The sequence below is a fragment of the Chelmon rostratus genome, chromosome 14, assembly GCF_017976325.1.
Source record: "Chelmon rostratus isolate fCheRos1 chromosome 14, fCheRos1.pri, whole genome shotgun sequence".
Lineage (NCBI taxonomy): Eukaryota > Metazoa > Chordata > Actinopteri > Chaetodontiformes > Chaetodontidae > Chelmon > Chelmon rostratus.
In genome coordinates this window covers 25,656,275-25,682,790 of record NC_055671.1, presented here as the reverse complement: position 1 = coordinate 25,682,790, position 26,516 = coordinate 25,656,275, and the positions used below count along the sequence as shown (strand labels likewise).

Below are 26,516 nucleotides of genomic sequence, written 5' to 3'. Positions count from 1 at the left end.
AAACTACAGCATCTCTATGGCAACGTAAACTATCTATTCGCCGTGTGATAAGTTGACTGCAAGCGTGTTAGCTTCGTGTGGTGTCTGTTACAAACATCATCAGCGGTTTCTTCGCTGACATTGGTGCATTTGCGTTAGCTAATAAATTGCAAGCCAAGTGTACAAAAGACAAAAAACTGGATGTGTTCTACCCGTTAGCTAACAAAGGTGCTAGCTAACATCAATCTCATAGCTTTTCGCGGATGTTTGCTTACTAACTTTAATATTAATGGCAGACTGTTGGAACACAGACACCGGAGAAGCCGTGTTTCGGTCCCGGGATGTTGTCAAAAACCTGAGAATAAAGTAAGTAGCTGATGGTAACATGGCTAGGTAACGTAGCTGATTAATGTTAGCTTAGCCACAAAACTGTAATGCGCTAACATTACCCAGAAGGGTGGGTGAGTTCACAGTGTAAGACTCTGCTTCTGCACACCTCGTGGTGAGCTTTCCCAGTCTCTGGACTTTAGTTCAACAAGGTGTCCATTTGTTTCCCTACTTTAGGGTTCGCATAGAGAGGGTGACCTCCACAGCAGCCCTCTCCCTGCACCTCCAGCAGCAAGTTCTGTCCCAGCAAGACAGAGGAGCCATTGAACTGGAAACCCTCACCTCACAAGGCCAGACAGGTACAGTTATTTCTACTGCAGGGAGAAGGTCAGAGGGAGAACACACTGCTGGGTAGTCTGATAATTTTCACTTGTTCATATGAAGTTATCTTAATACGTTCCACCACTTTAAACCAGTTTCCCTCCTTTGCTCCTGATCTTTAGTGAGATTTTGATTTTCTACATTTTAATGCTTGACTTTCAAACCTTTCAGGATTTGTTGGTTTCATTCTCAGCGGAGCTTTTTCTGGCAACTGATAGTAAATACTTTTAAGTTTATAATACACTGTGCTTCTTACTCAAAGCACATAATGTCTTGAATGTGTGAGTAATTGGCTGTTTGGGTTGCCGATGGACAAGGAGTGGTTATGTTGTTTACAGAAAGTAGTACGTGCCATTGAAACAGACCTGGCACATGAACGTAACAAGCATTGTGTATAATTTGCATGTTTGAGTGTGGATGTTTCCTTCAAAGCATATTTTAATAACTCGACATATCTGTTACTCTCTCACAGGTGATAATGAGGAGGAGCTAGTGGTGGGCTGGCAGGAGAAACTCTTCAGTCAGGTAGAGTTTTTAGTACCTTCACCTCAAAGCAAATTAGAAAGGTAAACTTCCTTTAGCTCAAAGTGCTTTAGATGAACAAGAAAACAGCTTAAAGGCCAGGAGTTAAAACTAACTTTGCGAGTTAGTTTTTATTTTCTGTTTCCTTGCAATAAAAAGTTTGTCCTGTTGATGAAGCCCATCTCCTCACCATGTTTCTTTATCTGTGGTCCCAGTATGAGATGGAGCTGTTCCAGAATGAGGCGGCATGTCAGACCCCTCTGGACCGTCAGTACCACACAGAAGTCAAAGCCTTGAACAAGACCAAGGGCCGACGAAATCACCGAATTTTCACATACACTGATCACGACCGCTTCACAGACTGTCTCCCAGTCCACCAACTGGTAGGTTAGGCTACATCTGCAATGTCAACACAGTCATTCAATAATTCACATGACAGTGTTATGTTTATTTATTTAGCACAGTCCTTGGTGCCATGAGATCATTGTTGCTGAAGTACCTTCAAATTAATATCTTGTTATGAAGTATGTTAAAATACTACACAGCAACAGCAGATTAAGACTGAAAACAAGTTGTCTGCTTACATAAAGCTGCTGCATTCAACAAAGACTGTGTCATGTCATGAAAGCAGACACACTTACTGCCATGTTCACATCTACCTTCACTGAATTAATCAGTGTAGAGGTGGAACTCGCTCTGTTTAAGGCATTGCTCTGTGTCTTTTGAGTCAATATGGAAAAGAGAAAATGACTCAAATTGAATTAAATTAATGTAAAACCTCAAATTCTACAATTCTTGTCTGTAGCTGTTTTAGTAAATGGCTCTTTGTTTTTTATCCTGAAAACAGCACTCGACCGAATTATTGACTGCAACCACATCCAGCCCCACATTCCTGGCTGAAAGGATGGCCAGCGTGAGGCACAGACGGCAGGACAGACGCACAATGTAGGTGAAACAGCAGCTAAATCATCTGAAAGGATTGATCACCCAGCCTTCCATGGGGAAATTCTGTACTCTGTTTGCCAATTCTCAAAATGCATCTCATTAGTCTCCCCTTGTAACAAACTTTCTGTCTGTGGAACTTACAGGACTTGCATTAATTTGTGTAAACACACTGCAGTTAGGATCAGACTTCACTGACAAACATTCATCCAAATGATGCTCATTAATCCTCAAAGACAGCACATTTAGTGTTTTATGTTTTGAACAGCCGTGTGATAGGATAGTCTGGCATATTTTGCAGGGATTGTAGTATCCCTAAGACAAAGATCATCAACTGGGAGCCCACAGAGGAGTTTGTGAAGAGCAGTCATGTGGTGAATAGTACCATGCAGACCATGCACATCATGGGAGACCTGAGTCCCCCTGGAAGGTAAGACACAATTCCCATCAGTTCAGTCTTTATTGTCACATGTTGACTCAGCAACAGACTCATCCATCAGTTTCCAGCTGCGACGTTAACATTCCTGATCTCTTGATTCTGCCCAGATTGTGAGCAAACCTCCGTATGTAGCTTATGTAGGTGGTGCTGTCGGACTTGTCGTTAAACGTGGTGTGTCTCAGGTGGGCAGCAGTGTTGCTGTATAGGCTGCTTCTTTCCCTTTGCAGAGGATGGGCTCATTTGTAGCTTTTTGACAGCAGTCTGTGATAGTGGGAAGCAGCTGAGTTAGCCGACCTTTCAACACAATTTCTTCCCCATAAGAATGTCGTCGTACTGTGCAGCTTTAATTTTTACTGACATCTGACAGCAGTGTGAGTGAGACCACCTCCAGATGTGGTGTGACCACCAGCATATGGATGTAAATGAATGAAATGTTGTATAAGATCCAATATTCAGAATAAAAGGTCCTATTATGACGTTTAGGAGGTAAGTCTTGCAGAAATTGACTAATTGAAGGAAGATTTGCTACTGGCAGGTTTCATTGGCAGCGTAAATTAAGATCTAACAGTGAACGTTTGGTTCACTTGTGATTTTCTCTGTGCGTCTGCTTTCTCAGGCTGGGCCAGAAGGAGAATGAATGTTTGCTGGTGACCATAAAAACAGATGGCAGCGGAACAGTCATTATAAAACCTGACTTCAACAAAGGCAAAGAGCCCTACAGGCAAGTTCACATCATGTCTGTCTCATATCAGCAGACATCTGTAAAACATCTGTATGACCTGAATTTGTAGCCACACCAGCGACTGAAAGTTCACCGCTTTGGCTGAGACTGAAACATCTCAGCAAATATTGGACAGATTATTTTTAGGATAAAGAAGGGATGAATGTTTTTGGACAAATGAAAAGAAAACCAGGCTGACTGTGTGTTTCTGTTTTTCTGTGCAGGATTGTGACAGATGGGGAGAAGAGAGAAGTTTGGCGTCTCACTGTGGAGAATGTATCCAAAGCCATGAAGCCAGAGGAACAGGAGAGGGAGCAGAACATGTACAAAGACGTGGGTTCATCTCTGTCACAGTTCCTGCAGCCCAGAGCAGAGCTGAAGAGTATAACTTTCAGTGTTCATGTACTGAGTATTCTCTTCTGTTTCTAGCTGTATGTACGACACAAGGAGTACCTCAACAGCCTCGTTGGACAGGACTTTGAAATGGTTAGTCCTTTAACAAACTATCACTGTGCCCAGAGGCCACGGTTACACATTCAGAAAGAACAGTCCAAAACCCAAAGATATTCAGTTTACTCTCATGTACGACAACAAAAAGCTGCAAATCCTCTCAAACCAACACATTTGTACTTTTCCTTGAAAAATGTCAATATCAGTAAAATATTGCTGGACTAAAAACAAAACGGTAAATTTGGTAACTAACACTTTTCATTTTGGTGTATTTGGCTTTGCACTGACTGTGAGTCTCCCCCTCAGCCTCCTGTGGGTGTTCTGCGTTACCTGATGAATGGAGAGATAGGTGAGCAGGAAAGCTGTGGTCTTCACTGCTTCATAAATTTAGACAATGTCAGTCACTGGTATTTAAATCTCTTCTTCTTCTTCTTCTTCTTCTTCTTCTTCTCTTCACTCAGTCGCAGCCAAAGGTTTTGAATATGATAACTTATACATTCACTTCTTCATGGAACTGCCCAACAGTGAGTCACATATATATATATATATATATATATATATTTACATTGTGATTCTTCTGTGTTGTTAGACATTTTGAAATTATTAAACTAAATGAAATTTAACTCTTCATCTCGTTTTGCTCTGGTTTGTTTGAAGATTGGTCCAGTTTGCCATTTCAGTCTCTCTCAGGTGTTACCCAGACCTGCAGGACCAAAACATTGGGGCAGGTGTGTTGACTGTTCAGTTGTCAGGTGGTCAGCTTCAGAGCACGGCTGCCGAGGTCTGTTAAACCCTCAACGTTCTCTCTGCCAACAGGAAAATGTTGCTTTCTTCAGTTACCCCTTCAGCTTTGAGGCTTTCTACATGTGTGAAAAGGAGAGCGAGGGTTAGTATCAGCCACACAGGATCGTGTGTTTGAGAGATTTTGTTGATTTTAATGATACACTGATGATTTGAGAGTTTAGACTGACATGTGAGTTTTCTCCTGGTTTCAGAGTCAATTCCTCAGTGGCCAGTGCTCTACTTCAAGGTTCTGTCTCTGGACTCATGGCAGCGCTATCGGACTGAAGGCTACGGCTATCTGCTTTTTCCTGTCATGCCTGGTATGCTGTGCACGCTGCAGAGCTGCTGGGCTGCAGCCAACAGTTATTTTCATTACTCATTAATCTGCTGATTATTATTGCCCGTCGTTGATTTGTAGATTTTTCTGGAAAAGGTCAGAACACAGTGGAAATGACACAAAGCAGCAATTTTCTGACATTTTAGAAGCTGGAAGCAACAAATGTTTGGCATTAGTGCTTGAAAAATGTCTAAAATGATTGATTGATTAAAAATAGTTACAGTTGATATGTTGTTGCTCTAGTAATTGATTAATCAACCCACTTTTCAGGCTCTAATTAACATGTACAAAAGATACTTTTCAATTTAATTTTTTGTTTTGTAAATTAAGCCCTTGGCCTTATTTACCTGCGTACCTACCTGTTTTATGTTTGTTTTATGTTTGTTTTGTGTGTGTGTGTGTGTGTGTGTGTGTGTGTGTGTGTGTGTGCACGTGTTTACTTCTGTGTTTTCCAGGTAAACATACAGTAACATGCCATACGTGGAGACCCCTTCAGACGGGGACGGTCTCTGCACTGAGGCGCTTCTTCATCGGAGGCTCCCCGGAGCTTGAGGACCTCAGCTACGTCAGAGTCCCGGGGACCTTCAAGGTGGGCTCAAGCCTCAGTGGAAGCTCGGTGGAGATGAAGAGCGGACATGGACAGTTTAAGCTCATTGTCTTCTTGTTTTTGCTTCTTGTCCCTCAAAGATGGACAGGTTCACCTGGATTTTATGTTTACATACGTTTTCCTGCAGAGAGAAAAAATGTAGAAATACAAAAAAGCTGCAGTTTAATTTACTGTAACTGGTTCCACTGTGATGATGATTTCTTCCACTCCAATTAATTATTTTTAATATACAAAAATACATTTTTTAAAATAAAAAACATCATTAATAAACTGAAAGTATGATCTGCACACAGTGTTAATACTGTAAAGTTCTTCCATGTGTGTCTGCAGGGAGAGAGGCTGAGCCGCTTTGGCTTTCGCACTGAAACCACAGGAAGTGTCACCTTTAATTTGCACTGTGTGCAGCAGGCCAGGTGAGTTATTTAACTTATTATTTGGTCCAAACTCTCTGTGAAATATTTCATGTATTAGTATCAGTTACTGCACTATTAAATAGTTCGATTCCCTGTGCAGTAGCTTCACACGTGTCCATGCTGTGTGTGTTTCAGGGCCTTTGTCGATGCCGCCATGCTGAAGAAGAGGAGGCAGAAAGTTTTTGACCAGCTGGGAGGATTTAGTCAGCAGGGGGCAGTTTGCACCATCCTGGGTAAAGACACTCACTCAGGATGAGTTACGCAGTACTCTGTGCAGCAACAGATCTACGGTCATGAGAAAGGAGGTTTTCCTTGTGTCACGACGAGTGGAGTCAAAACATTCAAAGAAAAACTTTTGTTTTCCGCCTGTTTTGAGTGAAATTACAAGATGAATATTAATAAGCAAATAAAGTTCTGTTCTGTGTAGTTTTACTATTTTCTCTCTACATTGTTTCTTCGTCTTTTTTTTTCTCTGTCAGAGGCCTTCCAGAGAGCCAGGAGGAAGATGCAAGAGGCCCGAGAAGCTCTACCCAGAGATCTCATCAACAACACCTCCCAGCTGCAGGTCCAGTCCTCTGCATAGGTGTGACAGCCAGTGGAGGCAAAAACACGAGACCAGCCGACTGTCTGAGACACGCTGGACTACTGTGTGGTTTAGAATAGACACAACATTAACAGCAAGTAGAAGAAAACAGGCTCTGACTGCTACTTATTCTTTGTGAAGACATGTTGGGAGGAGTAATAATTGAGGTAAAAATAGATTCATGTGGGAGCGACTGAGGAGCAAAGCCAATATGAATTGTAATAATTAATAATTATTATATTCTATGTACAGTCACTGTCTCATTTCCAGAGTGAAAGACACTGATGAAAATAAAATACTGTTTTAGTTTTGGATTTTATACTTTCCATTGGAAACATATTTGCTGTAAAATAATCTTTTTTTTATTTCAAATCAAACTTTTATTTTTGTGCATTTTCCCCTTGTGATTAAATTTACTTTCATTCAAATTTTGCACAAAATTAGACTTGTTTAAGTTGTTGTGTTAAAGGTTGTTAAAGGTACCTGCGTCTGAGCGGTGTGACATGTTGTTGGTGGTATTGGACATGTGAATGAGAACTGGTTGTAAATGTGGCTGGTTTGATGTAAGACCTGAAAGTGTGGAAGAGGTGAGCAGGCAGGTGAAAATCTAAATATGTGACAGCAGGTGTGTGATCACATGAGAGACCTCGCAGGTGAGGCACTGCAGACAGTGATTGTAGCTGTAAGAAAACACTGATTCTGATTTAAAACACTGCTGTCAGGACATAATCAGCTGACATACAGGAGACCAGCGTTTTCTGGAACCTATAACAGGAAGTGATGTCACTAGTCATCCTGGGAAGACTCTCATAACTGACCTGGGAACTGTTACAATTCGGCTAATCCTCATGTTATTTCAGTGCTGGGATTAACTCGTGAAAACATGCTCATGAGTGGACGAGGCTGCGCTCACATGATGTTAGTTTCTGACCTGAGCAACAATATAACAGGTATGAGACAGTGTGAGAGTCAGGAGGAGAAATCAGTCTAGAAAGAGTGAGGAAGAGGAGAAGAGAGGGTGTGGCCCAACATTCAGTTAATCCAGAATGATCCTGTGAGTCAGTCTTAGTCCTGACCAGAGCCAGATTAATCTGCTGGACCTCACTGTCTCTGGATCTGACTGAAGCAGAGGAGGTTAAACCAGAAAATTTAAATTTCTCTTTTTGATTCAACTGGATTATTATCATTAAACCAACTGGGACCACAGCGAGACACATGGCGCTCCTGAGGTCAGGCTGGCTGTGGAGACAGAGTGAGTAGAGTCATGACTGCAGCTTTGGCTGCTATGACAACAAGCACACATTCATTATCTGGTTTATTTAGATTAGTGCTGGCAACAATTTTCATTCTAAATGATCCTTTTAATGAATTTGTCAAATAAAAACCTGCAGGATTTTTTTGAGGATGAAAATCATCGTTAGCTGCAGTTTGAAGTGACAGAAAAGCCCGAACAGCCACAGAAAACCAGTCAGTGCATCTGAAAAAACAGACAGTTTATTCTAACAATAAAGGAATAATTCAAGATTGTATAATAATTCAATGTCAATGAAATTTTCATTGCATTGTAACCCCCATGTTAGGAACAGATAGTAAGAAAGATAAGAAGATTAGAAAGAATAAAATTAAGATAACTACAATAAAATGAAATAAACATGCAGTAAAAATATTCATAAAGCAATTAAAAATATAACAGAATGAAAATATACTAAGGCAATAAAATATACTAAACAATAAACAATAAAATATGGAAGTGAAATGTGCAAACAGAATAAAATATACAAGCAGAATAAAATATACACAGTAATAATCATACATTTAACACCAAAACAAACATTTTAATCCAAGGTGACTGCATCTTTCTGTAAAGCTCAAACAGTAACACTGCTGGCGAGCTGCTGGATGAAAGTTTGTCTTTGCGTTTGAAGACGTTCTCTTTTTAAAACCCAACAAAATAAAGACAAAGACGAACACGAAGGCCGTGGCAGGAATCAGACATTTGATTTTCCAGTGACAGAACGATCAGATTTTGGAGGCAGATGTCGATATATGAGTCTTTTAAATAAACCAGTGACAAACATTTCGAGAAGAGTCCCTTAATTATCTTTCTATTTTTGTTTAACCACATTTAACAGTTGAAAAATAAACTTGCCTCTTGCTCTCTGGTGTGACTTCAGCATTCATCTACTACAGTTTGACATATATTTCAGTTCAAACAGGTTTACTGAGCCTCTTCTGGATGAAAACCGCCTGTTATGAAACTCCACTCTTTGTAACTTATAATCCCATTAATTGTCCCCGGCCATGTCTTTAAGTGGCTTAGCGAGGACAGTCAGCGAGGATGTAACTGCTGGAAAACAGACTGAAAAACAGGACAAGACAAACACAGAACACACACATGCAGGTCAGAGATCACAGCGCTGACTCAGCAGTTACTCAGCAGCCCTGAATCTGAGCTCCATGAGGGTTCAGTTTGAGGGACGAACACTAACGTCACACTGTGCCGTGTCTCCTCTCCAGCTTCTGTCCTGAAGCGCTGGAAGTTAAACTGGTGCGACCTTTGGATTGATGGGAGTCTCTGCTTCTACAAGACCGACAGCAGGCGAGAGCTGCAGCATCGCGTCAGCCTCAAGACGGCATGTGTAGATGTGAAGTCTGGCCTGGAATGTGGAGGTAAAGCACGCAGCCGGCAATCATTCAATCATTCAATCATTCAGTCATTCAATGAAGAAACACACAAACGTCACGTCACGAGAATGATGACGTGGAAGGGGTCACCTGTAGTAACAGACTGAAGAACTCTTTGCACCAAACGGCTGACACCGTTGGCGACTAGCTGGTGATGTAGTGGAGCATTTAGCAGGTGAAGAGCCAGACATTTTCCTCTGGAGGTGGTGGAGACCAAAATCAGAGCTCGAAGAGAGAGACTACTGGACTTTGTGTGGTCGACAGAAACCAAAATGTGCCAAAATGTTCCCCATAAAAACTTTGTGACGTTGATTGAATTAAATTCTTACATTTTTTTTTTACCTTTGTTGCCACATTTTCACTTTCCACAAAGTTTCCAAAAATACCAAAACTGTTCAGAAAATGAAAAAGGTGAAAAAAACATTTGTAGATTAATTGATCAACTCAAAATGAATCAACAACAATGTCAATAATTGATTAAATGCTCTGCTGCTGAAATAACATCACGTGTCAGAGGGAACAGTCTCAATAATCTTAATAGTCATTCGCAAATTAATGTTTATAATACTGATATAGATCACAATATGGCCAATATTTACAAGAACAACATGATCAATTTAATGTTCAGAGCAATGAAACAGACGCAAAACCTTCACTAACTTTTTTTTAAAATTCCAACAACAGAAACATTAAGATCAAATAATGATGGAAGTTACAACAGAATGAGATTTTCACAAAATATCACAGTTTGGTATAAGATACTACCCAGTCACTGTATTTATTATTATTATTATTATTATTATTGTTATTATTATTATTGTTGTTGTTGTTGTTATTGTTGTTGTTGTTATCAGTTACAATAATCCTCAAAGGAATGAAATCAGAAGGGATTTTAGTCGAACTATAATTTCACAAACTATGATGTGAAACTTCAAATATGTCTTTTTTTAAAGGGAAAATTCAATACACAGATAAACAAATGTACATGGTATGCTAACCATAAATTTTCATACGCTGCAAACCTAAATGAAACCCCACCTGAAGTTATTCGATACTGTCCATCAACAGCTGAACTGAGCCTCAACAAGAACTGACCATCAGGAGCTGAACAGTGTTGCTGCCATGTATGATGGACTGAGCGGGTTTCAGTTTGGAGAAAACCAAGACTTGAACAACAATGTGCTTTGTCAGCTGCTGAAGTCTCACAGGCAGAGCAGTGCAGGCAGCTGTCCTGCAGGGGTCACTAGAGCTCCGTCCCAGTTCCTCCCAGTAATTCCCAGTTAGTGTAAGCAGGCTGAGTGTGTGTGTTCACATGGAAGAAGTGGCTGAACAAGTTATACCAAAATCATATTAAAAAACAGATTTTTGAGTGTGCTGTCGATGCTCACTATTCACCCACAATGCAATGCAAGCAGAGAACTGACGACAGAAAAAACAATTTCTCATCTGCACTCATACTGCTCTTTCACATAAGAACCCTTTTTATTCAGTTATTTCTTTCATTCCTAAAGAGGAAGAAGAACACCCTGACTGTCAAATCTGATGCATGAAATATTGTGATATTCTCACAAATACAAGAATAAAGCAGAGACCTTTCAGCTCAGTTATCAGAACATCCATAAACCTTCTTAGAGACTTCCAGGACTAGAAAACATCTATGCTAATGATGCTAGCTTTCAGGTGAATGACTTCTTTAACCTGTGTGCTGCAGACGTGACTCCACCGGAGAGCAACCCCAGAGAGAATCGCATCGTGGTCCAGCTCAGAGACGGCTCATCGGTCAACCTGTGTGCTAACAGTGAGGATGAATCCATGTAAGTACCTTCGCTGCACTCTCACTGGCCTCTTTACAACGACCCATCAGTCCTCATTGCTGTTCACGTCTGTCTCAGAGCCTGGAAACTGACTCTGCTGGAGACCAGGAGGAACCCGGTGAGTGATCCATGTTCTGTGTCAGAGCTGAAACACCATCGGTTCACTCTCACCGGAGTTTCCACCTCAGTGCTGAAAATGGTGTTTTCTTCCTGCAGGTGTTCACATACGACCCATATGATGACTCCTACCAGGCTGTCCCCATCAACAGCTACCACACTGTCTACATCACACCTGGAGCTGGACCAGGTGTGTTAACACAAAAGAAAACTCAAAGCACATGTGAAGCTTCCACTTGGATTCAACATGTTAAAAACAAACAAGCTGACCATAAACACCCGTGTCTTTTCTCTAAGGAACCCACCAGGTGATCGTTCAGAGGGACCCGTTTGATGGACTGATGGAGCATGTAGCACTGGGATTACTGGCAGGCATGGCGGCAGGGACGGCCATGCGATCCTTCCTCTGGATGCCCTTCCTTTTCTGCTGATCTCCAGCACAGACATGACAACACTGCACACAGTCTGTCTGTGGGCAGAGGCCTGACATCATGAGTAGAAATGGTCTTTATATCACCTCTTTGAAATCACGTCTGCTGTAACAAACAGCTGCTCCTCTGGTTCTTCTCTTTTTGTCTCGTCTGCGCTTTGGATGCTCCTCTTTGTTATTTTCCTGCTTGTATATACAACACACTGAATCTACTCATGAGCATTTGCAAACGTCAGGAAGTCAGTTTTGTATCTGAACGTTCTTTAATGTACTGCCTGAATTTTACACGTTGCAAAGCTTGAGTATAGTTTGTAAAATGTGTAGCCTGCATGAGAAAATAAACTGATGACTTAAATATAATTAGAAATATGATCTAAAATCATTGGTTGTCTGCATAAAACAAACAATTCATACACAACCAGTCATGGAGGAGGGAACTGAGGTGCTGCTGACCCCTTGAGTGCTACAGTAATAATTTTAACACCAGTCCAGTAAAAAAGAGCCTAAACCACCTCTCCAACACAGACCCAAAGTGAACTGAAGGCTGTTCTAGAACCAATGAAGTACATGTATTCTGGTCTCTTTTGAAAGGCAACACTTCTATCCCCTGCAGTCAAAAACCCTGTAAGTGCTTCTGGCAATGAGTAATACAAGTTTGAACACACTGAAGTTGAAAGTTTTTTCTTCCACCTGAATTATTTATTTATTTTTGCAAATAGATACCTGCAGATGAATATACCTGGGCCCTATTAGCTGGAAAACACAATGGGACCACAGCACGAAACGGTATATCTAGTCATTGTCCAAAAAAAGTTTTTTTAAAGGTTTAATTTAAAGTATCTATATGTATATTTGGGCTATATATCCTTATATTGAGGTCATTTATTGCTGTTTATAACAGTAGTGGCAGATCAGTGTGCTCAGAATTTCATTAGCTAATTGAAACGTCAGTCATCTGCAAAATCGTTTGTGATTGGCTTAAATCTTCACACAGAAGAAAAGGAGGTCTTGTTTAACTTTGAAAGTTATTGACTGTCTGGTTGCTAGGCTTCACATGGAAGATCATGATTGGTCAACTAAGGTGTCATTTGAAAGCTGAGACTCCACAGAGTAACTGGAGACGGATGACAGTAGTCTGAAGGTGAAACAGTGAAAGCACAGAAGACAAGCGGAAGACAAGCACATTGGCTGCTAATCCGAAAGGAGCATCTTTCTGTGGATTATTATCATGTTCTGGACTAAATATTTTTACTGCAGTGGATCTTCTGGACCTTTGTGAATGTTTCCAGACCGCTTTTGTCAGAGTGTTATTGATCTGTGAATCACTGAGAGACATGACCAGCATGTTGCCTCAATGTTCCCTCATTTAAAAAATGGTTGTTTGTCTGCTGTTGGCGTTTATTGAGCCTCCTGTTGTGATTTTATCTTGAAATGCTTTGCATCAGTGGATTCAAAACAATCTTAGATTTCTAACTGTGCGTAATATGAGTTTAAATGTGAATGTAGTGCTTGTTTCAATAGCTGGGAAAAACAATAAACAACAATAAATTCATCTGCAGCCCTCAGGTGGGCTGTTGGAACAGTAAAGGGTTCCAGCTTTAAAGTCAGTTACACAGACTTTCCAAATGAGAATACAGCCGTTCTACATTATCCTTACTTTGATAAAACAGTCCTGACTAGCTTTTTCCTGAGCTTTCAACTATATTCCGAGGTCTTCATCAGTGAATGGAGCATGTTGTCAAAGAGATAGATCTCTTGCCACACACGCGCCCTCACTGCTATTACAGGCCTGTAGCCTTAACTGCACAGGCCACATTGGCTGATGAAGGCTGTGATATGGCTAAAAGCTGAGGGAAAAGCCAGTAAGTGGACCAAAGAGTTAAGAGTTAAGATTTTTTTTTTTTTGGCCAAACTACTATTTCAAAGGTCAAGATTTAACTGAATACATTGTTCTAGTTTTCGTTGTAGGAATACAGAACCAAACCACAGAGTAATTTTAGTAAGTGAACAAATGTCATTCTTGTCCTTATAATCTGTATTACTGTGCATGAAGAACGCTGTAGAATTTAAAAACACAGAGACAAGAAACTTGATGAACTTCTTCAGAGAAAAATAGAGGAGATTTATTGCACAAAGGTCGCTCTACTAAGATAAGCCAGTCTGAGTCTAATGTGAGTTAAACTGCTTCAGAAATTATTTTAAGATGAATATGTGAGTCATCACACTCCAGAGCTCAGAGGAGCTGTGTTTCCAGGTAATAAATCCTGTGGCACCAATGTCTGTTTGACTTCTAGAGCATGAAAACTATTTACTCTCATTGCTGTTTGTCTTTCCTGCTCTTGCTATGGTTAATTTTCCTGGTAAAATAACCTTGTATCCCTATACAAGTGCCATATCTAGTACCAGAAGGCACAACCTCTCTGCAGGAGTCTTAAAGGAATATTATGGTAATTTTCAACCTGGGTCTCAGCCTGCTGGTTGCCCTGTAAATAAATCGACAGTTACGCATGTAACTGCGGTTCTATGAATCCTGGATGACCCCAGAGGCGGTGCTTGGAATGTTGTTCCAAGATGGCGGCGCGCGCGGACGCAGCGGCTCGTAGCTCCCGTGTTTACGTTTTTGTTTGTTTGTTTTTACTCGTTTCCACTTTTACTTCTCTTCTGGAAGCTCTGACACAGTACAGCAGGTCTGAACTGTGGAACTTTGGAGTACAGTTCGGACTTCACACACGCCCTAAACTGGACTTTATTCCACCGGAGCTGCTACGGACCCCAGAGCCCACCACCATCCCCCCACTGCTGCCAAGGAGACGGAGGAGGCACCGTAAACAAAAGCGGGGCAAGAGAGCCGGCGTGCGTGCTAGGCTACAAGCTAACCCTCACAGACCGGCTCTCCCCAGTCTCTTCCTCACCAACGCCAGGTCTCTCACCAACAAAATCGACGAGGTCCGTCTAAGGATAGTCTCTCATCGGATGGACAGCTGTGTTACCGTTGTCACAGAGACCTGGCTGGACGACAACATCCCGGACGCAGCGGTGGAGATAGCGGGGCGCTCTCTGTTCCGGGCGGACAGGACTGCAGCTTCAGGTAAGAGCAGAGGCGGAGGCTTGGCGCTGTATGTACACAATGCCTGGTGTACAGCCACACGCACCGTCAGCACGTTCTGCTCTCCTGATTTGGAATACCTGGCGGTGAAATGCCAACCGTTCAAGCTGGTTAGAGAACTCTCGTCCATTGTTATTGTGGCCGCTTACATCCCACCGCGGGCTAATGCTAAGTTAGCATTAGAGGAGCTGTACTGCCTGATCAGCGGGCAGATGAACGACAACCCGGAGGCGGCCGTGATTGTGGCGGGGGACTTTAATCACGTTGAACTGAAGGCGGTGTTTCCCAAATTTCATAAGTACATAAAGTTTCCTACCAGAGACAGTAACATTTTGGATCAAGTTTACTGCAACATCCCTGCTGCTTACAAGGCTGTAGCAGCTCCACACCTGGGCATGTCAGACCACATCTCCGTGAAACTCATTCCTGCCTACAAGCCTCTGGCCTGCAGAACAAAGCCGACCACCAGGACAGTACAGATATGGACTGAGGAGGCCTCCTCTGCACTTCAGGACTGCTTCGAACTGACAGACTGGACTGTGTTCAGAGAAGAGGCAGACCTTGAGGAGTACACATCATCTGTATTGTCTTATGTTCAGTTCTGCACTGATGCTGTCCTCCCTGTTAAGACCATCACAGTGTTTCCCAACCAGAAACCATGGCTGGACAGCACAGTGCGGTCCCTGCTGAAAGCCCGGGATACTGCCTACCGATCTGGAGACAGGCTGGCTTATAGCAGGGCTCGAGCAGAGCTGAAGAAAGGAATCAAGCAGGCCAAGCTCCAGTACAAAAACAAAATTGAAGATCACTTCAAGAACAACAACCCACAGAGCATGTGGAGAGGCATCAGAACCATAACGGACTACAAGCCGAACACTCAGCTCACCAGCCACGACCCCGCCCTGCCTGACACCTTGAACAGCTTCTTTGCCCGCTTCGACACATCAGGCAGCAGAGAAGTCACACACCTACCCCGGCTGGAGGAGCAGCACCAGCCCCTCGTCCTGCAGCAGCACCAGGTGTCATCCACCCTGAGGAGGATCAACACCCGCAGAGCTGCAGGACCGGATAAGGTGTCAGGCAAGACTTTGAGGACATGCGCTGACCAGCTAGCAGGAGTGTTCCTGGACATTTTCAACCTGTCCCTGCAGCTGTCCACGGTTCCTGAGTGCCTCAAGTCCTCCACCATCATTCCGGTACCGAAGAAGACATCCATCACCTGCCTGAATGACTACCGGCCTGTTGCACTGACCCCGGTAATCATGAAGTGCTTTGAGCGGATTATTCTCAGGTACATCAGAGACTTCATCCCCTCGGACCTAGACAGCCTTCAGTTTGCTTACAGAGGGAATCGGTCCACAGAGGATGCTGTCTCCATCACCCTGCACACAGCCCTGACCCACCTGCAGCAGCCCAACACCTACGTCAGGATGCTATTTGTAGACTTTAGCTCAGCTTTTAACACCGTCATCCCAGACAAGCTGGCGCTGAAGCTACACACGGTGGGTCTGCCTGCGTCTCTGTGCCACTGGATCAGAGACTTTCTCACCAACAGGCCTCAGGTGGTGAGAATAGGGAACATCACATCATCCCCTCTGGTCCTCAGCACGGGCACGCCACAGGGTTGTGTGCTCAGCCCAGCCCTCTTCACCCTGTTTACTCACGACTGTGCTGCCATCCACCCCACCAACACAGTCGTGAAGTTTGCGGACGACACTACAGTAGTGGGTCTCATCTCAGATAACAACGAGACCCACTACAGAGAGGAGATACACCAGCTCACCCAGTGGTGTTCAGCCAACAACCTGGTGCTGAACACAGGGAAAACCAAGGAGGTCATTGTGGACTTCAGGAGGTCCAGGAAGACGGATCACGCCCCCCTCCTCATGGACGGAGAAGTGGTGGAGCGTGTGGACAACATCAGGTTCCTGGGCCTCCACATCACATCTGACCTCTCCTGGTCCATGAACACCTCCCGCCTGGTGAAGAAGGCACAACAAAGGCTCTTCTTCCTCAGGAAGCTGAAACGGGCTGGACTCTCCTCTCGGTTGCTCGTTAACTTCTACAGGGCCACAATTGAAAGCATCCTCTGCCTCAGTGTGACAGTGTGGTATGGCAGCTGCACGGCACAGGAGAGGAAACAACTGGCACGGGTGGTTAAAACTGCACAGGGCATCGTGGGCTGCCCCCTCCCTGTCCTAGACTCTATATATGAAGGTCGGGTCAGAAAGAGGGCGAGATCCATCGCCACGGACCCCAGCCACCCGGGCCACAGACTGTTTGTACCGCTTCCATCAGGAAAGCGGTACAGGAACATCCGCACCACCACTAACAGACTGAGGGACAGCTTCTTCCCCAGAGCTGTTAGAGCTATCACCCCCAGCAGCCCCTCACTGCAGTGAGAGACTGTGTGAACTGTGAACACTGCACACCGCACTTTACACCTACACCTACACCTCTACCTCCACCTGCACCTTCTGTGTACTTGACTTTTATGTACACACATATACTATAATTATATACATTTTAGTATATCAGCACATTTCAGTTTCATTGGCATATTTTATTCTGTCGGTACATTTCACTGTGTATATTTTATATTTTATTCTGCTTGTATATTTTATTCTGTTTGCACATTTCACTTCCATATTTTATTGTTTATTGTTTAGTATATTTTATTGCCTAAGTATATTTTCATTCTGTTATATTTTTAATTGCTTCACGAATATTTTTTTTTTATTGCATGTTGGTTTATTTTATTTTATTGTAGTTATCTTAATTTTATTCACTCTTTCTAGTCTTATCTTTCTTACCATCTAACATGGGGGTTGCAACGAAAATTTCATTGACATGTGCAATGACAATAAAGACTCTTGAATCTTGAATCTTTAAGTACTGAAAGACGCAGGTCGAGAAGTAATACCAACAAAGTCACCTGTGAGTGACCCCCTGACGAACCTCGGACAGGCTATAACTTCCGGTGTCGTCAGGGGATCTGTTCCTGCAGAATCTTATTGCAAAACCACAAGGATTCTGAGTGACTGAACGCTCTGGCAGTCATCCAGGATTCATAGAACCGTAGTTACATGCGTAACTATCGTTCTATTTCATCCTTCCTGACGCCAGAGGCGGTGCTTTAAGCACTTGATGACCAATACCAACAAAGTCACGAGGAATCCAAAATACAGACCTCATTGACTGGAAGCAGAAGAACTTTGTAGGAGGACCACACCCAGTGGGTGAGGAGAGGCAATGTTTACTCGATAGAACCTTGCAAAGGTGCTTGATGACGCCCATGAGGCTGTGGCATATATTGCCTCCAGAGGCACTCCTCTCAGTACAGCACATGATGTGGAGACGCTTCTCACAGAGTGGCATCTCATGCCAGATGGCAGGGGACGACCACCCGTCTTATATGTGTGACAAATGACTTCCACGATCCAGTGAGCCAGACGCTGTTTGGAGAGAGGACAACCTTTCTTTGGACCGCCAAAGCACACAAAAAGCTGGTCCGACTGTCGTATACCCACAGTACAGTCCACTGGCTCTCAGAGCCCGCACAGGACACAACAGCACCGACTTCTCATCCCCTTCCCCTACTGGCGGGTCAAACCAAGCCAGCTGGATTGGCTGATTAAAGTGCAAGTTTGACAAAACCATAGGCAAGAATGCAGGATTTGGCCATAAGGTGACCCCTGAACTGTCTGAGATCCACCATAGGCAAGAACTGCTGATCGACAGGGCATGAAGCTCGCTAACACGTTTCGCCAAGGGTTAGGGTTAGGAATGCTACGGCCGTAGTACACCTGCAAAGCGACAAGAAAAAAGGAACAGATCCCCTGATGACACCGGAAGTTATAGCCTGTCCGAGGTCGTCCGGGGGTCACTCACAGGTGACTTTGTTGGTATTACTTCTCGACCTGCACATGTGCGAGACGAAGTCATTCAGTGCTTAAAGCACCGCCTCTGGCGGTCAGAAAGGATGAAATAGAACTCTATGTAGTTGGCTACACATGCTGATGAAGGGGACTAATTTCTGTGTTTACTTTCAGTCAGACTTAGGTGTTTGACATTAATTATGCAAAACTGAAGTTTCTATGGAAAGCGTTAAGAGGCTTGTGCTGCTTGCATCAATATATCTGAAACAAAGGTGGACCACAAATGTCCACAATTTTGATGTTTCTCGAAAAACACCAGAATGTTCCCTTTTATCATTTTTCAGATTCAGTCTGATCTTACAAAGATGAATTGCTTGTTCAATATTCAGTCAAATTGACCTTTATGACTATGATATCAATTACCCTCACAACAGTCTATTTGGCAAATAGAGTAAAAGAACTCAAACTGTGCTCTGATATGTTTTCTAACAGAGTGGATGCAGCAGATTGTCTTTACAAAAATAGTTTCACTTTCAGCAATTAGTCATCATTTCGTCCCGACAGTTACTCCTCCTTACAGGTGACTTCCCTCTGAACATGTCCATTCACCTGCCCTTTAGCCTTCACTCTGTCGCCTCCGAGCTTACCCTCTGCTTGAAGTTTCCGGATCTGATCGTGGGGACCCTTGCCCATCAGAGCCGATGGGTGCCTGTAGGAGCCTCCCACGCGGTCCCACAGGGTGAAGTATTGGCCGTAATTGTAGTCGAAGAAGAGGTGGTGGTCGGTGTGGTGAGCGGAGCCGTTGATGAAACTCGTCAGAGTGTCGGGGACGCGATAGTCACCGTCGTGGATGGAGATGGTCCAAATGTTGACAAAAATGTACAGGGCCAAGTAAAGCAGCTTGTGGAGGGGGAAGAGGAAGGGATAGATGTGGTACGGGAGTCCCTGCATGAAGCCGTCTACTGGATGAAAGGCATGGCTGGCAAATGGCGTTGGGATCTTCCATAAGTGGTGTGGTTTGTGAAACAGCTGTTAGGGACAGAGCGAACACGGAGGTCAAAGAGAGACAGTGACTGCTTTCTCTAAAAATCTCCATCAATCTGGCTTCTGCATGAATTCCCTTTATTTATGGTCGACAGCGCCAACAGAATTTTTCACAAACGAAACTTCTGCGGAACTCGGCCATGATGGTGGGCGATGGCGGCGCAGCCACACGAGTGTTCAGCGAGGTCGAGATCGTACACAACGAGCTGCCTTTCTGGAGAGAATGCAGACGAACTCTGCTTCCTCCATGATGATATCAGGTCTCTCAACTGGAACTACTGACTTCGATAACAGCTCAGAAAATAATATTTTTATGTATTTTACGGTTGGTATTACATTATCCACATGATGAGAGACCGCGAGAAAATATCTTTTCAACAATGAAAGAATATAAAATAATCAGATTGATCATCAAATTGGCAGATTTGGACCAAAATCTATGTTCCAGCAATTATACTGTGTCAAAATAATGAAGTGTTGATGTTGAAATGTGTTGCATAGCATTTCAAAGAGAGAGAATGGTAAATGTAATGAGTTCAAACAAGAACCACAATTGTTCTCACCTTGTAAATAAGCTTATGATGCAGGAACCGATGAATCCAGTAGATGCACATGTCAGTGAAAAACAGGAAGGAGATCATACTCAGGAAGAGTCCCGGCCAACCTGAAAGCACAGAGACCGCGTCACCTCTAACACCTTCCAGCCTGACGGCACAACGACTGACCGCTGGTCAGAACATTCCTCAACGTACCCAGCGGAGATTCACTGACGCTGTCGTACAGTTTGCTGTAACCTCGAACTTCAGCGAAAAACAAGGCCACTGTGGGAATGCTGATCCAGGGAAGAGAGGTCATTGCATACTGGATCTCCCTCTGAACCTGATTCTGAGGAGGAAAAGTCAAAATCGACATTTCAAACAATTGAGTAAATAAATGAGACAGAATGAACACAGACAGATACAAAGGGGATACAAAAGGATTTCTGTGACAATCATAGGGTTCTTATAGCTTCACTAGAGTATAATTCAATTCAAGTACTTTCAAGGCACCTAAACCAAAGATTTTCCAGGCTTTCAAAGCTTTTCCATCACATCTAAATTGTAATCAATGTATCTTGCCACTTTGTTTATTCAAGCATATTCCTTACCTTGAAAACAGTTAAAACAAAGCTTTTTCCAAACTTTTGAGACTTTGAACGAACCCTGTAAATAACAGCTGGTTTCAACACAGACATCACGTGGTGATCAGAACTGAATCTGACGGCTGTGCACCTTTGTGTTCCTGCCTGTTGGTGTCAACTCCTCAGCTGCAGAAAGGTGGTATTCATTACATAACTGCAGTAGTTTGTATTTTATTCAGCAGGTGTTCTGATACATGTGTTCACCTCTTGTCGAGGCAAAGTTCAGTTCAGTTGATTGCTTTACGTTTAGATGTACCAACAATGAGTTTATTACTCAGCCATTCACAAAATGAGACACAGGCTTTCTACCTCTAAGAAGTGTGGGTGTTTCTTCAGATTGTGGTCAAAGATAAAGTAGTAGCTGATGGCTCCCAGGCCCAGGTACAGGACTGCAGCCCCGAGGTTCGTCAGCACCAGCAGGCTGATGATCTGCCTCAGGGCACCGTCCTCAGGCCAGGATGCGGGGTACACGTACGGGGTGAGGACGTAATAATCGGCAACGTTCAGCACAAGATCCATGTTTGAATCTGCAGAGACACAAAGAGAAATTAAAACATCAGGTAAGGACACGTTATAAAAAGACGCCAAGCACAGTGCATTTCCAGGACTGAACAGGTGTGAAACAGCTGGAAACGAATGACTGATAGTGTGATATAACTTCTTATTATGAACAGTAGTTTGTAGTGCTCAGTAACTGTTATGTAAAGTATTAGTACACAGAGAGTACTGGTAGTACTCCAACCACTGCAGCCTGTTTTAAAGCAGAGGATATTTGAACACATCAGGAGTTGTGACAGCTTCCTTTAACACCTCTGGACTTTTCTCTCACACATGAAGCCTCTGCACTGATAATGAGTCGATGAATGTCTGTTTGATGTTGTCTGCAAACTGGAAACAGGTTGAAAAGTTTCCAAATCCCGACTTTCCATTAGATTTCATCCGACGGTGTGAAGCACCTGAACCTGAGCTGATGCACGGACGGAAAGTCCTGCGCAAAATCCGTGAAAACAGATGAGAAATGATCGAGATGTCACATTTATTTAACTTCTTCATCGACCGTTAACGTTTCGTGACAAAACGTCATGATAACGTGAACAATTTGTTGCATTAAAAACACCAGAAGCTGCACCAAGTTGTCATATTAGCGAACAGGTGAGTCATTTTGTTAATATACAGTGAAATATATAATTTTAAACAACGCTCACCTTCTGATGTTGCTCCTGTTCCGGTACGGCACTGCAGGGACGCGCACTAAGATACCGGCGGGCAGGCGACCAATCAGTACTGACTTACCTATGACGTCAGGGAGACGGCATCCAATGAGCGCGTAGCTTTTCATCAGGGCAGGGTTGTTGTTAATTCTGATTGGTCAATTAGGGGATCTGCTCATGGTGGTCCGGATGAGACACAGATCGGAGGAAATTCTCATGCGAGAACAGCAGAAGACGAACCAATCACAGAGATGAACGCAGAAGTAAAACGAAACAAATGTCAAATATCAAAGACACAAGTACGAACGTAACATTTAAAAAACGTGTGCAGACGTGCAGTGTGCAAACCGCTGCAAGATGTGCAAAATACATGCAGTAAATTCTTGATTTAAGATATGCTGCACTTTGCATAGGATTAATATGACTGATACCCGTGGAGAAATGGGGAGGCGTAGTTCAGCATGATGGGGATGGCCAAACATTGTAATGCCGAATTTTCCAGAACATGCAACTTAATGGAAAAAGCGTTATATTAGGTTTTGTGGGTTGATAGTTTTAACAAATTGGCAAGGCAAAAGTTCATTTACAAAATTTGAGAATGAAGTTTGGTGTACAAGTCCACTGGACTTTGACAGACACAGCAGAGATTTATTATGGTCAGATGCTGTTAGCTGTGTCTTTGGTCTGCAACAGCAGTTCTTTACAGCTATAACTCCACCAGCCTCGTAGGCCTGTGTTTGTTTTTTGCTGAATATCTTGATTTTATATTTTACCCTCAAAATAAAAATCCCAAACTGAACAGCTTAGTTTTAATGGCAGAGATGACAAGTTGCAGTGAGCCACTGCACACTGCACTTTTACACCTTCACCTCCACCTCCACCTCTGTGTACACACACGCTTAACTAAATGGTCATTGGCCATCTGCATCCAGTATATACATGTGAGTATGTTTCAGCTGCTGTTGGTACATTTCACTGGTATATTTTATTGTTTATTGTTTAGTATATTTTTATTGTCTTAGTATATTTTCATTTCTGGTATATTTTTATTGCATTTACGAATATTTTTCCTGCATGTTGGTTTATTTTATTCTAGTATCTTAATTTTATTCTATTATCTTTCTTATCTTTCTTATTATCTTGTTTCTAACATGGGGGTTGCAATGCAAATTTCATTGACATGTCATGCTCAATGACAATAAAGAAATCTTGAATCTTGCTTCCATTCTGCTGTGAGACTGACACTCATCCAGCCACGAGGTGTCGCCAGTGCTCTAAGATGGGAGAGGGAGTCGCCTCAGACTGACAGACTGTACTGTCACATGATTGGCTGTAGGTGCTGTGTTATTATTATAATGATACCGCTGGAGTTAGTGAATACAACACATACACACGTTCAGTATCAGACACACTATAATCCCATATTAATCTACAGGAATATTATGGGAATATTGTAATCCCATTCTATTATTTGTTTAAAGGTTTATAAAATATCTAAGAAGACAGCTCAGTTCCTTCATAAGGATATTCAGTTGTTCTATAGCCTGGTTTTTAGGCCTCATTATGAGAACATAGTCTCTGCTTTGTCCAGCAGAACTGTGAAATGATTTGGGCCTTCTGTAGGAAAGCGATGGTGTTCTTGTTAGAACAATGTTTTTCTGCTCTCTCTGCTTTCTTTCTTTATTCAGTTGTTTTTCTCTTTGCCTTCTTTTCTTTTAAACAGAAGCCATTGCCAATTTTCTTTCTGATCAATTTTCATTCTGATGTTTATATTACCGTCAGGGACTGGCAGACATTTTAAATGAAACTTTTTCTCCACCCACAGCCCTTAAATTACCACAGGCGACCCTCAATGAACGTTAAGCCCTGTAAATGAAAAGGTTTCGCTCCTCTATTCACTTTCAGAGGTTATATACCAGTTAGGAGCTCGGAGGACGTCACAAGTCATTGCCAGTTGGTCTTATAATTTATTCCCATTTTTTAAGAACACCTTTAGACTCCTGGGACAGAAACATGTTTATTTTTACAGGACGGAGAGATTTTTCACACAAGTGACTGTAATTATACGATGAACTCCATTCTTTATGCATCTCATCTGTTTTGGCCATTGTAAACAGCAGATTAATGAATAACTCTATAATTAAGAAATATAATGTCACCTGGTGCAACTCAAGATGATTTACATGAAAAGCTAAAATAGAATAAATAATTAGAATAAATGTTTTTAAATTCTGCACATAATTTATTCTGTCTTAAATATTGTAAGAATGGTTTAAATGAGTCAAGCTGAATTTAGGCATCATTTAAAGGCCAAAAATCAGTAATAACACTGGTGCTGCCGGTGCTATAAAGCCATGAAGATACTTTCAATGAATGTGCAGAGTAACTGAGACGTCCACCTTTGGAAACTAGCTGCCACTTCACTGATATGAAACTGAATGGAAATCAGTTACTGCTGCTCCAAACATGACAGAAACATCATCGAGCTTCAGGCTGCCAGTCAAAGGGGAGCTCACATGATCCGCAGAACAAAGAAGACACGCTGACATGCTAGCTGCTCAGGGTTTATTTTCACTTGTTCAGGTCTTCTAAAGCTGTCGTCAAACTTCCTGCACAGATTGTGGATTTACTCAGCTGACAACGCAACATACAATAAGGTAAAAACTGGAGATTTAGCACATGTTTGACTACATTTCAGCAGAGCGGGTGGTCACATGCAGGCGTTGGCGTCACAGTGAGCTCAACACATACTTTCAAACAAACTGTCTCCCTGAAGTCACTGGCAGTGGTCATGATGGTGAATGTCCTCCCATTAGCATGACATGCAGCGCGGCTGCTGCCCTTTTAGCATCGCGCTCCTCTCTGCGCTCCTCTCTGCTCGTGGACCTGAAGGACAGCAGATGGCCACACTTCATGTTCATAGATACAAAGCTGTAAGCTTATATCATAAATACGACTCCCTCTGTTCATACATATGTCCAACATTTGATTTCCTGATGTGACAAGAGGTTTAATAATCAGAAATAAAACGACTATTATACACAGTGTTTTATGGTATGCTTCTGTTCTCTCTCTCACACACACACTAATGGCAGCAGCTACCATCTAAGGTGCTGATAGGTGGAGCTGGGAATCAAACTGCCAACCCTGTGAGCTCAGCCTCAGTTTAGTAAATATGAAGATGTAAGTTAGAAGATATGTGAAGCTTCATTTGTTGGCTGATTGCAATCAGAATACAGTTTATCACACACTGAATGCAACAGTTGTTCAATATCCTGTCTGTCCGAGGAAAGAAGCCCGTTCTTCTGACTGGAAGCGTCCCTGTGGGAGAAAGTTGGTGCTAGAGTCGGAGCTGTCTAACAGGCTGTGAAGGCGTCCCCCTCTGTGTGCAGACACAGATCAGCCAATCAGGATATCTGCAGAGGGGCGACGGTCATGCTGAGTCCCAGATAACCTGCTGCTCATCGTCTCCTCAGTAGGCAACGACAGTGAAGGAGTCACTTCGGCGGATGTAATCAAAAACTGGAGGAACGTGTCACAACCGGAGACGCAGTGACTGCTCAACTTCTCAAACCAACATTTATTTGATTATCTTGTCACTGGGTTGATGTGACTGAGATGAATTTGACCTTTGCAATTCACACTTCTCCAGCCTCTCTATCTCTCTCTTTATATATATTTAGTAATACAGAAGTTCATTGGTGAGATGTGTGAACACACACATTATGAGAGCAGCAGCTGCGAACACAGAGTTATTATAACAGGCAGAAATGATGAGCGGTGCACAAAAATAAGACCAAAGCTCTAATAAACAGAAACGATTCTTTAATTTTAGCCATGCACCTTCATTAAACGCACCTCGCGCAGCTTCCAGCTCCATATTGATCGTGCTGCACGTGCACACCTGGTTCCTGCTGAGCACGAACTAACTGACGTCCACATATTTCATGTGTTTCTCGGCAGCACCAGATCCAGGCCAGCGCACACACACCACGCCTGTTCGCAGTTCGCCGACAAAAACACAGGAAGGCAAAGATTTGCAAACAGATAGTGCACAATCCTGCATGATTGTTGGTCATCCTGGTCAAAAGATGGGTCAGAGCGGAGCTTCCGGCATATAAAGCCAGCCAGCCGTGAGAACCACTTCACCTCCTCTTTGGATCTGGATGGTGCAGGCCACAGCTGCTGCTGTTAGTCAGTGTGGGGCGGAGGCTGCATCTGCTCATAAATAACACGGCCTCATAAAATTTCATGAAATGAGAATTAACTCTGAAATGCAATTTATGTTGCATGAATCCTGCAAACATTATTTTCCTCTTCAATGAATGGGTTTATGCGACAAAAGCACAAATTGGAGGCTTATTTTCTGTTGCCACAGGAGATGTTCAGATAAATGTTTATGATTGTCACAACTTTGCTCTAAAGCTGAACTAATGGACACAAAGACGACCAGAGCAAAGAGTGATGATCACTCCTCTGGTCGTTAGAGATAAACAGTCCTGTCTACATGTGCTATTGAACTATGAAGGGTTATAATTCTGTGCTGGAGACATGAGGAGGAGGTCAG

The 26,516-nt window shown here is 42.9% G+C and overlaps 3 protein-coding genes across 4 annotated transcripts; 2 read left to right on the top strand and 1 right to left on the bottom strand.

Moving 5' to 3' along the window:
* The first annotated feature begins 48 nt into the window (after positions 1-48).
* Positions 49-6,822, top strand: mks1 (MKS transition zone complex subunit 1). Of its 2 annotated transcripts, none has more exons than XM_041952552.1 (18): positions 49-345; positions 544-665; positions 1,160-1,212; positions 1,425-1,592; positions 2,057-2,154; positions 2,453-2,581; positions 3,207-3,311; positions 3,536-3,644; positions 3,741-3,797; positions 4,068-4,110; positions 4,223-4,285; positions 4,419-4,489; positions 4,578-4,647; positions 4,757-4,864; positions 5,337-5,470; positions 5,819-5,901; positions 6,037-6,134; positions 6,392-6,822. In XM_041952552.1, the coding sequence occupies exons 1-18, from the start codon at positions 269-271 to the stop codon at positions 6,562-6,564; spliced, it is 1,761 nt and encodes a 586-aa protein (XP_041808486.1). In that variant the 5' UTR covers positions 49-268; the 3' UTR covers positions 6,565-6,822. The 2 variants fall into 2 exon arrangements, with proteins under 2 accessions (XP_041808486.1, XP_041808487.1); XM_041952553.1 differs by having other exon boundaries at positions 6,381-6,822.
* A 770-nt stretch (positions 6,823-7,592) lies between these two features.
* plekhb1 (pleckstrin homology domain containing B1) lies at positions 7,593-13,051 on the top strand. Its single transcript, XM_041952495.1, has 6 exons — positions 7,593-7,736; positions 9,002-9,154; positions 10,881-10,983; positions 11,062-11,101; positions 11,200-11,290; positions 11,398-13,051. The coding sequence occupies exons 1-6, from the start codon at positions 7,700-7,702 to the stop codon at positions 11,529-11,531; spliced, it is 558 nt and encodes a 185-aa protein (XP_041808429.1). The 5' UTR covers positions 7,593-7,699; the 3' UTR covers positions 11,532-13,051.
* Positions 13,052-17,439: 4,388 nt separating this feature from the next.
* Positions 17,440-21,966, bottom strand: sc5d (sterol-C5-desaturase). Its single transcript, XM_041952619.1, has 5 exons — positions 21,944-21,966; positions 21,048-21,265; positions 20,311-20,443; positions 20,122-20,222; positions 17,440-19,543 (listed from the first exon to the last, which is right to left on the bottom strand). Exons 2-5 carry the CDS (start codon positions 21,255-21,257, stop codon positions 19,079-19,081), a joined length of 909 nt encoding a protein of 302 aa, XP_041808553.1. The 5' UTR covers positions 21,258-21,265; positions 21,944-21,966; the 3' UTR covers positions 17,440-19,078.
* Positions 21,967-26,516: the final 4,550 nt, after the last annotated feature.

Excerpts from the sequence above, each read along its gene's own strand:
- mks1 (XM_041952552.1), top strand. The coding sequence starts at position 269 with ATGGCAGACTGTTGGAACACAGACACCGGAGAAGCCGTGTTTCGGTCC. Across the intron at positions 1,213-1,424 it reads AGGAGAAACTCTTCAGTCAG|TATGAGATGGAGCTGTTCCA; the intron begins GTAGAGTTTTTA and ends CTGTGGTCCCAG. Across the intron at positions 3,798-4,067 it reads TTGGACAGGACTTTGAAATG|CCTCCTGTGGGTGTTCTGCG; the intron begins GTTAGTCCTTTA and ends TCTCCCCCTCAG.
- plekhb1 (XM_041952495.1), top strand. The coding sequence starts at position 7,700 with ATGGCGCTCCTGAGGTCAGGCTGGCTGTGGAGACAGA. Across the intron at positions 9,155-10,880 it reads GTCTGGCCTGGAATGTGGAG|ACGTGACTCCACCGGAGAGC; the intron begins GTAAAGCACGCA and ends TGTGTGCTGCAG. Across the intron at positions 10,984-11,061 it reads AACAGTGAGGATGAATCCAT|AGCCTGGAAACTGACTCTGC; the intron begins GTAAGTACCTTC and ends CGTCTGTCTCAG.
- sc5d (XM_041952619.1), bottom strand. The coding sequence starts at position 21,257 with ATGGATCTTGTGCTGAACGTTGCCGATTATTACGTCCTCACCCCGTAC. Across the intron at positions 20,223-20,310 it reads CGTCAGTGAATCTCCGCTGG|GTTGGCCGGGACTCTTCCTG; the intron begins GTACGTTGAGGA and ends CTGTGCTTTCAG. Across the intron at positions 19,544-20,121 it reads ATCATAAGCTTATTTACAAG|CTGTTTCACAAACCACACCA; the intron begins GTGAGAACAATT and ends TGTCCCTAACAG.